The sequence below is a fragment of the Sphaeroforma arctica genome (genome assembly GCF_001186125.1).
Source record: "Sphaeroforma arctica JP610 unplaced genomic scaffold supercont1.47, whole genome shotgun sequence".
Taxonomy (NCBI): Eukaryota; class Ichthyosporea; order Ichthyophonida; genus Sphaeroforma; species Sphaeroforma arctica.
Window position 1 is genome coordinate 176,509 of NW_014040511.1, and position 14,760 is coordinate 191,268.

The window sequence follows — 14,760 nt, forward strand, 5'->3', positions numbered from 1 at the left end:
TCGGGTTCGGGTCGTTGGTAGTTTGTTCTAAGTTGGGTCGTTGGTAGTTTGTTTCTTACTTAAGTTCGGGTCGTTGGGTTTGGGTTGTTCTATAGTTGGCTTGGGTTTGGGTTTGTTCTATAGTTGGGCTTGGGTTTGGGTTTGTTCTATAGTTGGGCTTGGGTTTGGGTTTGTTCTATAGTTGGGCTTGGATTTGTTCTATGGTTGGGCTTGGATTTGTTCTAAAGTTGGGCTTGGATTTGTTCTATAGTTGGGCTTGGGTTTGGGTTTGTTCTATAGTTGGGCTTGGGTTTGGGTTTGTTCTATAGTTGGGCTTGGGTTTGGGTTTGTTCTATAGTTGGACTTGGGTTTGTTCTATAGTTGGGCTTGGGTTTGTTCTATAGTTGGGCTTGGGTGCATCCTACAGTTGGCGTACATGTACATGTTGTATCTGTTGGCAGTATGACTTAGACAGGTGTGAAAGTAAAACCCTCCAAACGCTAAAACACTCGCCAGTTGATCAGTCACAGCCTCGTCAGTAGTACACATGAACTCATATTTAAACCCCCTCACAGCTTTTTACAACCTTGGCTCCGATTTTGTCTTAAGCTGGCTATGAATACCTTCATTAAACCAACCCTAAACCCTAAATCCTACAGCGCACGCGCAACAATATGCCCCCCCCGCGCGAAGCCGACACGGACGCAGGCACCAATCGCAACCACCCATTGAACGGCGATGTCAACGAGTCCTCGGCTGACAATGCAACTGATGAGCTGGACGATACCTTCCCCAGTGTAACCAGCCTGCAAGACGTGCTGGGTGACTTCCTGGATGACATCGAGGACGACCGAACTTCGGACAGCCATGCGAGTATGGGGATGGGCCATGGCGGGGGTATCACGGGCCTGCACTCGCGCATGGGTGATGGGATTAGTATGGGTAGTGGGGGCCTGAACAGCGGAGACGATGTGATAGTGGAGCAGTCCCAGTCCAAGTACTTCAATCGCCCGCAAAGTCCTGCACCGGTTGGGGCCAGGGACTCGATGGTGGGTCAAGGACAGCCCAGTCCTATGGAGAACCGGTCAGGTGCATCTTCCCCGTCCCCGTACCGGACATCGCCCACCCCACCACCGGGGCTTGAGGTGGTTGCCATGCCAACGTCGTGGGTATACAAAGACCCGCAGGGCAATGTGCAGGGCCCGTTTGCGACCAGGGAGATGTATCAGTGGCACACGAGTGGGTATTTCAAGCCGGACCTGAACATCTCCGAGTACCACGATACCATGTCGAGCTCTGGAAGTATCGTAGGGGCTACCAATAACTACCACTTCCTCACCCTAGCCCAATGGCTCAAGGTGTGGGGGCCACGCCAACCATTCATGCGATACGAAACCACGCCGGGTGCAAACGCACCCGCACCGGCCCCCATGTACGGAAATACGGGACAGGCGCACGAACGACACGGACAATCGATCCCGTCCAACAGCCCCCGCGAACAGCAGTACAACCGCATGGCCCAACCGCAACAGGGCCAGGGCTACGGCAGCCAGCAACAGGGGTACCAGTCACAGTCACCCTACACCCACGCACACACGCACACGCCCACGCACACACACACGCGCGCGTTACACGGCAACAATGGGCTGCACCAGAGCAGTATGGACGCGCTGAATTGGGACAAGCACCACTCGGGCAGCATACACAGCGCCATCGAACCGTACAACCCCTATAACCCGGACCAACGGACGCCTCAAGCGCAGCACGGCAGAGACGGGTCGTCGTCTCTGTACGAAAACTCGGTTTTTTCCGCGCCTATCAGTGCACAACACAGCACACACTCGGGTGTGGGGCGGGTGGAGAGTATGCCGTTCATGGCTAGAGCTAACGATCAGAGGTTTGGGTCACCGCTACAGCAGGATGTCGAACAGGTGAGTACACAGAGACAGTCACAGCCACAGCCACAATATCAACAACAACACACACAACAGCAGCAGCATCAGGCAGCGGAGAATGCGGAGGGGTACCCACGCTCGCCTATGGAACAGATCATAGGTCAGACAACACCCCCGCAACAACAAGAACAGTCAAACAGAGACGCGCCCAAGGGACAGGACCGAGCACAGGAGACGTACGGGACGAGTGGGTATGTGCACTCAGATAACATGGACGATGACGGGGAGACGGGTCAGTGGGACGAGAAGGTGCCACAGTATCAACAGGAGATGTACACGCAACAGCAACAGCAAATGCACAAGCAGCGCGAGGAGCGAGAGAGGGCGGTAGCATTACAGGCCTATCAGGAACAGCAACGAGAACCCGAGCATGCGTCTGGGGGTAGAGATAACAGCGGTAGCAGTAGTGGCGGCCGACCCGAAAGCTCTACCGACCACAGCCAGCACCACACCCCAGCTGTCCGAAAGGCGTCGGAAAGCGACAACAACGGGTGGACTGCGGTGGAGAGCAAACACCATCACCATAGCAACCGCAAGCAGAGCGAGCCGAATACGGAAGCCAATACGGCGCTGCCCATGCGCGCGGAAGAGGTGGTCCACGTCACCACCCTCACCACCGAACAGATCACCTCTGTACGCTCAGCCGATCCCAACAGCCAGTATATGAGCAAGATGGTCGAGCGAGTGGAGAACATCTCCATAGCTCTCGAGACCAAGCCAGCCATGGCTGCGCCCTGGGCCGAGACCCGTGCCCATGGCACGCCCGGCGCAGGCGTGCACGCCGCACCGCCTGTCAGTCTACAGCAGACCATACAGCAGGAGAAGGACGAGCGCGAGCGCAAGGAGCAGCGGCGCTTGGCTGAGCTGGCCCACCTGGCGCAGGTGCAACAGGCCAAGCGAGCACAGACGGCCAAGGCCACAGCCGCGGCCACGGCTGCGGCGGTGAGTGTGCCTGTGGTGCCACAGAAGTCTCTGCGGGAGATTCAAGTGGAGGAGGAGTGGGTGAGAGAGGCTGAGCGCCAACAGCGCGCGGTGCAGATGCTGAGCAACGAGAAGCAGGGGCCCGCGCTGAGATGGGCGTCCGGGGCGTTGCTAGGCAACCCGAATGCCCCGACCGGGCCTTCGCTGGCGGATATTCAGGCGCAGGAACAGGTTGGTTGCTTGGGGTGCGAGATGTGTGTTTGTTTGTTTGTTTATATGGCATAGTATACACATCTATCTGTTAGGCTACTTAGTGCGAAGGGGTTATATGAGTATCTTGTATTGCTAAGTGGTACATATGTCGCTGCGGGACTCCTGCTGGCGGATATTCATGCGCAGAAGTAGATTGATTGCTTGTATTCTTGTATTTGTATCTGTATATCATGATGTGCCTTCGTCAACAGTTCTCCCCCTGCCACCCCATCCGCCTTTCGCTTGTGTATGTAAAGCGAGAGCATCTGTGTGAAAGTGATTGTTTGGATATGATTGTTGTCGTCGGTGGCCTATCTGATAGTCGCTGCCGGGGCCTGTCTCCACACAGGCTGGTGGGTTGTTTTACTCTGTGTGTGTCTGTCTGAAAGCCCATGTTGAAACGGGACGGAGTGTTCCCCATGTGACTGCTGGTGTGCATGCCTAGCATCAGTGGGCAGTGGCAGGTTGTCTCTGAGATGTGAAGTACACGCACTTGAATTGTAATGCGCATACTTCCTCTGCGATATATATATATATGTGTGTGTGTGTGTTTGGAGGTGCGTTTGTGATGCCATGTATACGCTCAGCCCAAGCTGATGCACTGCCCCGCACTTCTGCCGATGATTGGTGTGTTGTGCTGAGTCATGGGATGCAGCTATAGTGTATTTCTATGTAGTTTTGCGCTTTGTTTATGCGTAGTGTGTGTGTGTGTGTTGAGTGTATGCACTATCTGATCCCATCCTCGTCGCACCCCCGTTGTCAGGATTATACACGGTCTATTAACCTAGTTTTTCCCCACCCCACAGCAGGTTATGGAGGAGCGCAAAGCCAAGCAGAGCTCCGCCCAACACGACTTCACCACACCCCTGATCCGCAGCGGGTGGAAAAACAACACCCGCCCCACTGTACAAGCAGACACTGCTCTGGAGGCACCCAGGCCCCAGGAGAAGACTGTGCCGGCCGATGTCTCTGGGGCAGTATCAGACAATCTGTGGGATATGGTGGAAGCAGAGACCCACGACGACCTCGAACCCGAGACAGTGGTGGTGCAGAAGGCTATGTCCAAGGTGTGTATGTATTGTGAATGGAAGGTGCTATGTGTAAGTGTGTGGTGTGGGTGCACATGCGAGAGCTGGTGGAGTGTGTGTGTTGTGAATGAAAGGTGCTGTGTGTAAGTATGAGCGGGCATGTAGTTTCCTGCCGCGTGCGTTCTACGGAGTTTTCGAGGGTTTTTTATCGTCGTAACTGACTATGTTGGGTTTTAGGGTGTTTGGACTGTACCTGGTACTGATATTTAGACTATTACAGCCGGATACCCAGTGCCATGCGTCGTCGTAGTTGTAACTGTTGTGTTGCTATGGGTTGTCTCGTGTCTTACGTTGTGTACTCGACAGATAGTCAGCTGCCGCGTCCAAGACTATGTATTCCCATAGAACTGTAGTGTTTATCTGTAATGTTTATCTGTAGTGTTGAAGGAGAGGACTTGTTCTCAATTCACCCACTTCGATCTGTCGGCGAGGAAACGTTTGCGGATGAGATAGAGAGACTGTGGCGTCCTGTAGGAATGTACTCGCGGAAGGTAAATATATATATATATATTTGTGTGTGTGTCTGTTTCCATGTTAACATTTTGTTCTAACCCATTCACTTCAACCATTTCCAGTCGGAGAAGAAGCGTTTACGCAAAAAACAAAGAGATGCTGCGGCATCTGCTCCACAGAAGGTCGAAGCCGTTCCCGTTAAAACGAAGCCACTGAGTGCAGCACCTACCTTTGACGAACGCGTTGAGGACATTACTACACCCGCTGAACTGCGAGTGTGGGCCGAGGCGAACCTAGAGAAGCTCAACCCGGGTGGACTGGATGGTATGTAAGCTGTACGGTACAAGAGGAGGCGTCCTATTGGTCCGAGTGTACCCTGTGTGTGTGGTGTGTGGGTAGTGTGGGTAGTCTGTGCAGTGTGTGTAAACTAAGTTAGGTTGTTGTGGATAGTAACTAAGGTTGTAAAGATCGCGAGTTTGGGCCGAGACGACTTCAGCGAATCTCAGCCTGGTTGGCCTGAAAGCTATGTGAGTTGTAGTGAGGCTATCTTTAGTATGGATGGTGTATGTAGTATGTCGAGTGTTTGTGTGATGTGTGTAGTGAGTTTTTTAGTTATATATGGATTATATGTAGTATTTGCAGCAGCACACACACCCCGGTTACATGACACTGAACAACCCTGGTGCCGCTTGGTTCTAACCACTCCCACTCCCACTCCCACCGCACAGTGGCCACATTCGTGACGGTCGTTGACGACCTGCCCTCTCCGCCCAAGGTGATTGAGTTTATCCAGGACACTCTGGGCATGGACAACGAAGTACGTGACTTCTGCCAGGGCTACATCGCACGCAAGCAACACGTGTTTGTGCAGCAGAAGGAACGTGCACAGACCATGCCACCGCAGAGCAGCGGCGCACCCCCGCAGGGTGTGCGAGGCAATGCCCCACAGGTGGGTATGAACTATGTGACGGCCAAGATGCAGGGACCAAACTTCTCGGCTCCGTCCATGGCCTGGCCCGAGTTGCAGCCGTCGCCTGTTGCGCCTAAGGTATGTTTCGAGTGTCTGGTTTATGTTTACGTATATGTATGTATGTATATATATATATGTACAGATGTGTGTGTGTGTGTGTGTGTATGTATATGTACAGCTATAGCTAGATGGATAGACAGACAGATATTGATGGATGTATTGATTTATTAAATGGATTGATGGATAGTTAGATATCTTTGTATCTAGTGGAGGCGTGTATACATAGTGTTCACGCGTAAGCTAGGGTAGTGAGGGGAAAATTACCTGGTATCTGTATGGATGTTTTTAAATGATACTGGCTGGTTTGTTTGCAGTGGGACAACACGGGTGTGTGGGTTTTAGGGTTTCACTGTAAATATCATGAGCTGAATGTATTGTGTATACCACGGCGCATACGCTCGGGAGTGTGTTGCAAATAGTCTGGTGTTGCCATGCGACATAGTTGGTCTATCTTTGCACTCTCCATCTCACGAATGTCCTTAAGGTGTACCTACCACACCTCATGAGGAACAAATGGGTTCGTCCCGGTCCTGAAAACCCAGCCCCTCCACCCCACACCCTGCTCTGTACTCATATCGAGTGTGGCACCCTGTCCCTTATAGCAGGCAGTAGCGCCGCCGGCGATGACTCAGACCAAACAGAAAGCCGTTGCCAAGGCCATCGGCAAGAACGCCAATCCCGCCACACTGGCGACGACACAGGTGACCGCAACCAAGAAGAAGAAGAAGAGCAAGGGCCAGAAACTGGGCCCTGAGCTGCTGGGGTTCAGTGTGAAGGACACTGAGCGCATTAATGGGGGAGAGATACTCGACCCAGTCGCACTGGGTTTGTGAGCCGTGAGCAGTTGAGTGGAGTGGAGCTGCGCGGGAGAAGTATGAAGGACGTGACTTTGTTTAGTGTAGTATTAACTATGTGAATATACACATGGTGTAGTACGAACCAGGTGAACGTGCGGGTGGCCGTCGCCAGAAAGACGAGAACGACTATGCTCGGCACTTAGGCCTCGGCGTCTTCGGGTTTAGTGTAGAGACTCTCAAAGTAGTAAACGGTGGTGAGATGTTAGAGCCCAGACCCCAGTGTGACTGGGAGTGCGAGGCGTACTAACTAATGTTAAGTGAACTCAATACGATTATTTAAAAGTAGGCGGACAGTACTTGGTACAATAGGAACCAGGCGAAAATAAGAGGCCGTTTCCACGAAGGAGTGAATGGCAAAGGCCGAAAGTTGGGCTTTTTCCTTGAATGATTTCTGGTTGAGTGTGAGAGAGATTGCATCATATACCGGTGAGAGCCATCATATCTAGTCTTACTCAGACTGCGAGTCCAGTTATGCACAGGCTATTTTTAAATTTCTATTTTTAGATTTGGAAATCCATAGTGCACTTGAGGTATAATATACCAGGCGGGCGGTGCTCGTATCGCAGTCGAGGGATTTGAGAAAGAGTTATAGTTGAAACGTAACTGTAATGGGGACAGAGTACTAGGCCTAGGCACGTTAAGGTGTTCAGATAGATGATCCAGGTGCATGTGGACTGTTGAGCATATTAAAGGGCCATACCAAGACATCTGACTGAAAATCCTTGGGTCACACAGTCTTTACCTTAATGATCGTGCTAAATACTCACCCATGATATGTTGTGTTATGCCATACATCTCTACAAATGATCGTACTTATTATACGCCCATGATGTGTCAGTAATATGACAAACATCTCTATTATAATAATCGTGCTTATTATACGCCCCTGATATGATAGTATTGAGTAAAACATCTCTATATAATAATCGTGTTGATTATACGCCCATGATATGTTAGTGATAAGCCAAACATCTCTATTTTATCTATTGTATAATAAATGTGCTTATTATACACCCCTGATATGATAGTGATGAGAAAAACATCTATATTCTAATAATCGTGTTGATTATACCCCCCTGATATGCTAGTGGTAAGCCAAACATCTCTATTATAGTAATCGTGCTTATTATACGCCCCTGATTTGATAGTGATGAGAAAAATATCTCTATTATAATAATCGTGTTGATTATACGCCCATGATATGTTACTGATAAGACAAATATCTCTATTTATAATTATCGTGCTTAATATACGCCCATGATGTGATAGTGATAAGACAAACATATAATATAGTATTCATGCTCAGTATACGCCCATGATATGTTACTGATAAGACAAACATATATATTATAGTAATCGTGCTTATTATACGCCCGTGATAAGATAGTGATGGGACAAACATTTCTCTTCGATTGATTGTGTCGTGGTAAGCCATACATCTCTCTTCAAATGATCTTGTTTATTGTACGCCCATGATATGTTAGTGATAAGACAAACATCTCTATTGTAATAATCGTGTTGAATATACGCCCATGATGTGTCAGTGATATGACAAACATCTCTAATATAATAATCTTGCTCAATATACGCCCATGATATGTTTGTGATAAGCCATACATCTCTCTTCGAATTCTCGCGTCTAATATAAGCCTATGATATATCCGCGGTAAGCCATACATATCTCTTCAAATGATCCTGCTTATTGTACGCCCATACTATGATAGTGATAAGATAAACATATCTATCATAATAATCGTGTTGATTATACGCCCATGATGTGTTAGTGATAGGACAAACATCTCTATTTTAATAATCATGCTTATTATACGCCCACGATATGTTAGTGATAAGACAAACATCTCTAATATTATAATCTTACTCAATATTCGCCCATGATACGTTTGGGATAGGCCATACATCTCTCTTCGAATTGTCGTGTTTATTATAAGCCCATGATATTCGTGGCAAGCCATACATCTCTATTCAAATGATCGTGTTTATTGTACGCCCATGACAGGTTAGTGATAAAACAAACATCTCTATTGTAATAATCGTGTTCATTATACGCCCATGATGTGTTAGTGATAGGACAAACATCTCTATTATAATAATCATTCGTAATTTTCTCGCATAATATGTTAGTGATAAGACATACAACTCTACTATAATAATCGTGCTTATTATACGCCCATGATGTGTTGGTGATAAAACAGACATATCTAGTATAATAATCGTTTTGATTATACGCCCCTAATATGTTAGTGATACGACAAATATCTCCATTATGATAATTGTGCTTGTTATACGCCCACGATATGTCAGTCATAAGACAAACATCTTTATATGACTGATCGTGTTGTTTTTACGTCCCTGATATGTTAGTGATGTGACAAACATCTCTATTATAATAATCGTGCTTATTATACGCCTATGTTATGTTAATGATAAGACTAGTAATCGTGATCATTATACGCCCATGATATGTTAGTAATAAAACAAACATTTTCTATTTTATAATATTCGTGCTTATTATACCCCCTTGATGTGATAGTGATGAGAAAAACATCTCTAATAAAATAATCGTGTTGACTATACGCCCATGATATGTTAGTGACAGACAAACATCTCTATTTTATAATAATTGTGCTTATTATATGCCCCTGATATGATAGTGATGAGAGGGGTTATAGTAATCGTGTTGATTATAAACCCACGATATGTTAGTGATAAGGGAAACATTTCTATTATATAATAATAGTTTTTATAATACGCACATGATATGATAGTGACAAGACAAACATCTCTAATAAAATAGTCGTGCTCATTATGCGCCCATGATAAGTTAGTGACTAGACAAACATCTTTATTATAATGGTGCTTACTATATGACCATGATAGGTTAGTGATAAGACAGACATATCTATTATAATAATCGTGCTTATTATACGCCCATGATATATTAGTGATAAGACAAACATCTCTATTTCTTAATTTTCGTGTTTATTTTACACTAATGATGTGACAGTGATGAGACAAACATCTCTAATAAAATAATCGTGCTTATTATACGCCCAGTATATGTTAGTGATAAGGCAAACATCTCCATTATAGTTATCGTGTTGATTATACGCCCGTGATATGTTAGTGATAAGACAAACATCTCTATTTTATAATAATCGTGTTTTTATACGCCTATGACATGTTAGTGATGAGACAAACATCTCTATTATAATAATCGTACATATTATACGCCCATACTTTGCTAGTGATAAGACAAACATCTCTATTATTATAATCGTGTTGGTTATACGCCCCTGATATTTTAATAATAAAACAAGCATCTCTAATATAATAATAGTGCTTATTATACGCCCATGACATGCTAGTGATAAGACAAACATCTTTATTATATTAATCGTGTTGATTATACGCCCCTGATATGTTAGTGACAAGACAAACATCTCTATTTTATAATAAACGTGTTTATTATACGCCCATACTATGCTAGTGATAAGACAAACATCTATATTAGAATAATCGTGCTCAGTATACGCCCATGATATGTTTGTGATAAGACAAACATCTCTATTATAATCGTGTTGATTATTCGTCCCTAACATATTAGTGATAAGACAAACATCCCTACTATAATGATCGTGCTTATTATACGCCCATGATATGTTAGTGATAAGACAAACTCTCTATTATAATAATCGTGTTGATGTTTTAGTGTTCATTATACGCCGCTGATATGTTGTGATATGCCATACATTTCTATTATAATAATCGTGCTCAGTATATGCCTATGATATGTTACTGATACGACAAACATATCTATTATAACGATCGTGTTTATCATACGCCCCTGATATGTTAGTGATACGACAAATATCTCTACCTTAATAATCGTGTTTATTATACGCCACTGATATGTTGTGATATGCCATACATCTCTATTCGAATTCTCGTGTTTATTATACGCCCATGATATGCTAGTGATAAGCCATGTAGTTAATATGAAGTGCAAGGTTTTTCGGCAGCAATAGAAAGAACTGGAGTTGAATTTGCCTCGAGATTTACATCCGGCAATGGTGCACGTAGCAACGCCTTTAAGCTCACTTTGGCGAGTCTCGTGGACAGTAGTGTCTCCTGCCTACTTGCAGTCGCCACCGCTTTGAACCCTGTATCTCCATATCCGAATCAGGTACGTGGGTTGTTTCTGAACGTCTAAGTTTTGCTCCACTAGATCGTCGATCACTGGTGCGTGTATTTTCGGCCGAATTTGCGCTGGTACGAGACCGTGTGTTGTGCATGTGAGGAGTTTAGAACCCGCTGTGGGTACAATCGCATCACTCGCCAGTGGTTCAATGTTTGCAACGTACATATCAACCAGCGCTGCACGCAGTGTATACAGAACACGCGCACACTCACGCTATCATTCTCCGCGTCAATGTCACCCGCCTCTATCCACTCCCGCACTGTGTACCTCAAGTACATGTTTGCACACAAATCCTCCACGTTCACATTAAGGCCCAGTACAGAAATGTCGTCGTTGTCCGCGTCCGTATAAATACCTATCGCCACGTATTTGCTATTAAGTCTACACATACTATCTGAATGTGGGCATGTACTTGCCATTATTACACGTGCGCGTAAGTGCCTCGCTAATTGTAAACTGTTTGACAATAAGTGCACGGATGACTAGTTTTTGGACACGATCGCAACATACATGAGCGTCGACACGCTTGTGTCGGCGTACAGCACAAACACGCACAACCTCGGCTGTTTTAACATCGGTTTTAGGATTTTCAGAAGAGTACCAGGCCAAGTTTGTGGACCACTTGGCCGGTTTGTTCAAGTGTCTGACGTTTTCGTTCAGTATTGATGGTGCGCTGAGCGGGCTGTCACTGGACGACCTGAGGTAAGGTGTATTTAACAATCCACTGACCGCCAAAGGTAGCGATAAACAGGATGTATACTATACGAAACTGAAATTTGCAGAGCGAAATAAGACGAGGCCGAGCGGCGGCGAGTTTCCGAACAATATTAAGAAGCCGTTTGGGTAAACACGCACCCTGAACGGGTCAAAAGTACAATGTACAGACAGTACGTGTTTGCGAACCAGCAGAGCGGAGACCCGACCTATGATAATGCCGTCAAGGCCGTGATGCAGACATAATACGTTTCACACGTGTGATAAAATAGCCGAGTACGTCATTAAATGAGGAGAAGACGCGTTTGCGACGTTTGTTTACAAGATTCAAGTTATGGCCCAAGACAAGTGCGAGACCGGCCACAAGTCCACCAAGCACTGGACGATGTCAAAGACGCAAAATATGGTAACGTTCTCCGTAATGACATACACGCAGAGGACAGCGACGGCTGTGAAGACCCAAGTCAGTGATGTGCGCAATGGAAACTAAATCATGTGGTGGACGGAGGACTTGGAGACGAAAATGATGCGGGCGGCGTACGGTGACACGCGCACGTACAAACCTTACGATCTCCAACGGCACTCGGAGCTCCGAGAAGAAATTGTTCTATGTCCTGCGGCAATAAAAACAAGGAAATCTGGCGACCGGTCGCCAGCAATGTTGCTGGAAATGCGTCATGTCGGCTGGTATACGGCCAGACCAACCGGTCAAAGACGATATTTCACTCGTCGAGTTGGCAAAGGTTTGTGACAAGTGGGTACAGGTCAGTATCATGATCTACTTTCACGAAAAAGCCGGGTACATGAAATTCCGGATCGCAGACGCGAATACGGGTGCCATATTGGGTGAAAAGAAACTAAATGACTCGTGGAAAAAAGCTGATGCGAATTCCGAGATTCGCACTGGACAGTATCGGCGATTCCAGTCCGACTACACCGGAAAAGAATGAGCACGTTTGTTGGTAACATATACGCGTATGACTACGATGCCCTCTTGACTTCACCCAAAAAGTGCCAATGCCGCACACGCACACGTACGCGTCTAGACATGACTCAGCAAAAGAACAGTGTGTGGCAAAAAAATATAACCGTCCAACTTGTGTTTTTCGTGGTCATATATTTATGTGTATATGTATACATGTAGGTTGCTCGTGCACGCGGTGCTATGTCGTCGCCTTCTCACCATCCCAGTTTCCGACACGATGCCCTTATGGACGTCTTGAACGCCTTCCGACCATCCTTGAACACCTTCTTGGTCTTTTATTACCGCCGAAGTGATGTGATGATAGTGGTGTGGACACGGAACTGTGCGTGTTCTCAAACACGCGTCCTAGAACACTCTTGGTTCCAAATAGCAGTGAAACGATCTCGAGCAAAATGATGGCATGGTTAATCATCACTACAATCTTTGAAAAATTGGTCTTGGGCGAAAAGTCGCCGAACCCCACGGTGCTCATGATGGTAGTCGAGAAGTACCACGCGTCAATGTTGGCCAAGAACCCAAAGTCGTCCTTGTCCATAAATGCATATGTTGCCCCGAAAAAGATTTATCACAAATGGTGAGAGGAACAGTTTTTTTTTTTGGGATCTGTTCTCGCCCGTCTCAAGCCGTTTCTGTTCTTGAAGAAAACAAAGGTTAGCGAAGCAGCAGCTCGTCAAAAATCTTCATTCGCGCGTCGACCTGTTGTCGGGTCACCATGGCCATATTTTTTCTGCGTTGTCCTTGACAATTTCCCGCGGCTCGTCGATCCGGACCGTAATTTTGCCAATTGCCGACCGATCAGCCGCTGCTGACTAAGCTAAACAAACCGACCCCACATATCGGTCTTAGGTAACAATCGTGCCCGTTTAGTCAGCTTAAGAAGGATTGTTTGCCACACAGCCAGGTCAATGGCGCTCGTAAATTGTTCTTTGTATGTGTGTGTAAATATCTTGTCACCCATTTACGAGGTATTTATATAGTTAAATGTATATGAATTAATTTATCTTGACAATTCACCATGAATGTAAATATATATATATATATGTACAGCATATGTATGTGCAAGTATCTGGAAACACTACTACCTTGCAATTTGCAGATAGATTAGTACGCAAACCACCTCATGACAATCTATTTAACCACTTGTAAATGCAATGTTAGGATACCCTAAGACAGCATAACACACACACACACACCATCTCACCCCCTTATTAGACACCTCGGCGCGACCAATCTCTAGATCCGTTCTAACAGGAGTATGCATATACGTCCGTTCATATAGGTGTGTGTGTACGTATTCAATATAAGTCCGCTCTTATAGGTGTGTGTGTACGTATTCAATATACGTCCGTTCTTATAGGTGTGTGTGTACGTATTCAATATACGTTCGTTCTTATAGGTGTGTGTGTACATATTCAATATGTCCGTTCTTATAGGTGCGTGTGTACGTATTCAATATACGTCCGTTCTTATAGGTGTGTGTGTACGTATTCAATATACGTCCGTTCTTATAGATTTATGTGTACGTATTCAATGTACGTCCGTTCTTATAGGTGTGTGTGTACGTATTCATTCCCGTACATGCAACACTCACATATACATTACATAAACGGTACCATTCACAACTCTTGGACAACCGATTCATGTAAGCTTAGTGTGAGAATGGCATGTACGAGGCCATAGTACATACACGTGCACTGTATACAGAACATACACGTGCACTGTATACAACCTATTCTCCACACACCTTGGATCACATATAGAAGGTGCAGCGCTGTCCAACTACAGTTGGAGCGATACTAGCCACAGTGTGCATGAGCCTGCAGGCCTAAAACCTTAAACCACCAAAACCCTAAACTCTAAATCCTAAAACCCCTATGGGCCCACAAGCCGGCGCATAGCCGAACCACAAACAATACGGACAATGATAGCATCGATACATCGCAACCACATGCTCAAACATCCGAGAGACTTTAAGCAGACACAGGCGGACGTACATACCAGCAACGCACCGCGCATATATCCCTCCCAGACTGTGACCCACCAACGACAGCTTCACATTCGCTGCTGACTTATACTGATCCAATACTACAGGTACATACGGGATAAAACGTTAGTAGTGTAATCTAGTTATTGTATTAAACGTATATGGTTCCGGGGTGTACATATGGTTCATTGGGCTGCAAACAAGACTGGTTGTATAGGTAAGTACTCATCGTGTTGCTATATGATGGTATCTGTAGAATAGCTCAACTACTAGTTTATGCTTTAGAGAGGAACTTCATGACATACAAAGGCAACTATACAATA

At 46.0% G+C, this 14,760-nt stretch overlaps 4 protein-coding genes across 4 annotated transcripts in view; 3 read left to right on the top strand and 1 right to left on the bottom strand.

Moving 5' to 3' along the window:
• The window catches only part of SARC_01227 (hypothetical protein), a 9,028-nt gene extending 1,608 nt beyond the window's left edge, over positions 1-7,420 (top strand). The window contains exons 3-7 of the mRNA XM_014305075.1: positions 639-3,086; positions 3,914-4,174; positions 4,771-4,972; positions 5,377-5,696; positions 6,281-7,420. Of these exons, the coding sequence (XP_014160550.1) occupies positions 639-3,086; positions 3,914-4,174; positions 4,771-4,972; positions 5,377-5,696; positions 6,281-6,511 (3,462 nt within the window). The 3' untranslated portion in view covers positions 6,512-7,420. The remainder of the gene's footprint in view (positions 1-638; positions 3,087-3,913; positions 4,175-4,770; positions 4,973-5,376; positions 5,697-6,280) is intronic.
• Positions 7,421-11,802: 4,382 nt separating this feature from the next.
• Positions 11,803-11,958, top strand: SARC_01228 (hypothetical protein; the record flags this gene model as incomplete). The annotated part of the gene is made up of 1 exon (XM_014305076.1): positions 11,803-11,958. One exon carries the CDS (start codon positions 11,803-11,805, stop codon positions 11,956-11,958), a length of 156 nt encoding a protein of 51 aa, XP_014160551.1.
• Positions 11,959-11,961: 3 nt separating this feature from the next.
• Positions 11,962-12,418, top strand: SARC_01229 (hypothetical protein; the record flags this gene model as incomplete). Its single annotated transcript, XM_014305077.1, has 2 exons — positions 11,962-12,211; positions 12,264-12,418. The coding sequence occupies 2 exons, from the start codon at positions 11,962-11,964 to the stop codon at positions 12,416-12,418; spliced, it is 405 nt and encodes a 134-aa protein (XP_014160552.1).
• Positions 12,419-12,576: 158 nt separating this feature from the next.
• Positions 12,577-13,676, bottom strand: SARC_01230 (hypothetical protein). Its single transcript, XM_014305078.1, has one exon. The coding sequence runs from the start codon at positions 12,986-12,988 to the stop codon at positions 12,677-12,679; it is 312 nt and encodes a 103-aa protein (XP_014160553.1). The 5' UTR covers positions 12,989-13,676; the 3' UTR covers positions 12,577-12,676.
• Positions 13,677-14,760: the final 1,084 nt, after the last annotated feature.

Coding starts and splice junctions, on each gene's coding strand:
- SARC_01230 (XM_014305078.1), bottom strand. CDS start 12,988: ATGGACAAGGACGACTTTGGGTTCTTGGCCAACATTGACGCGTGGTAC.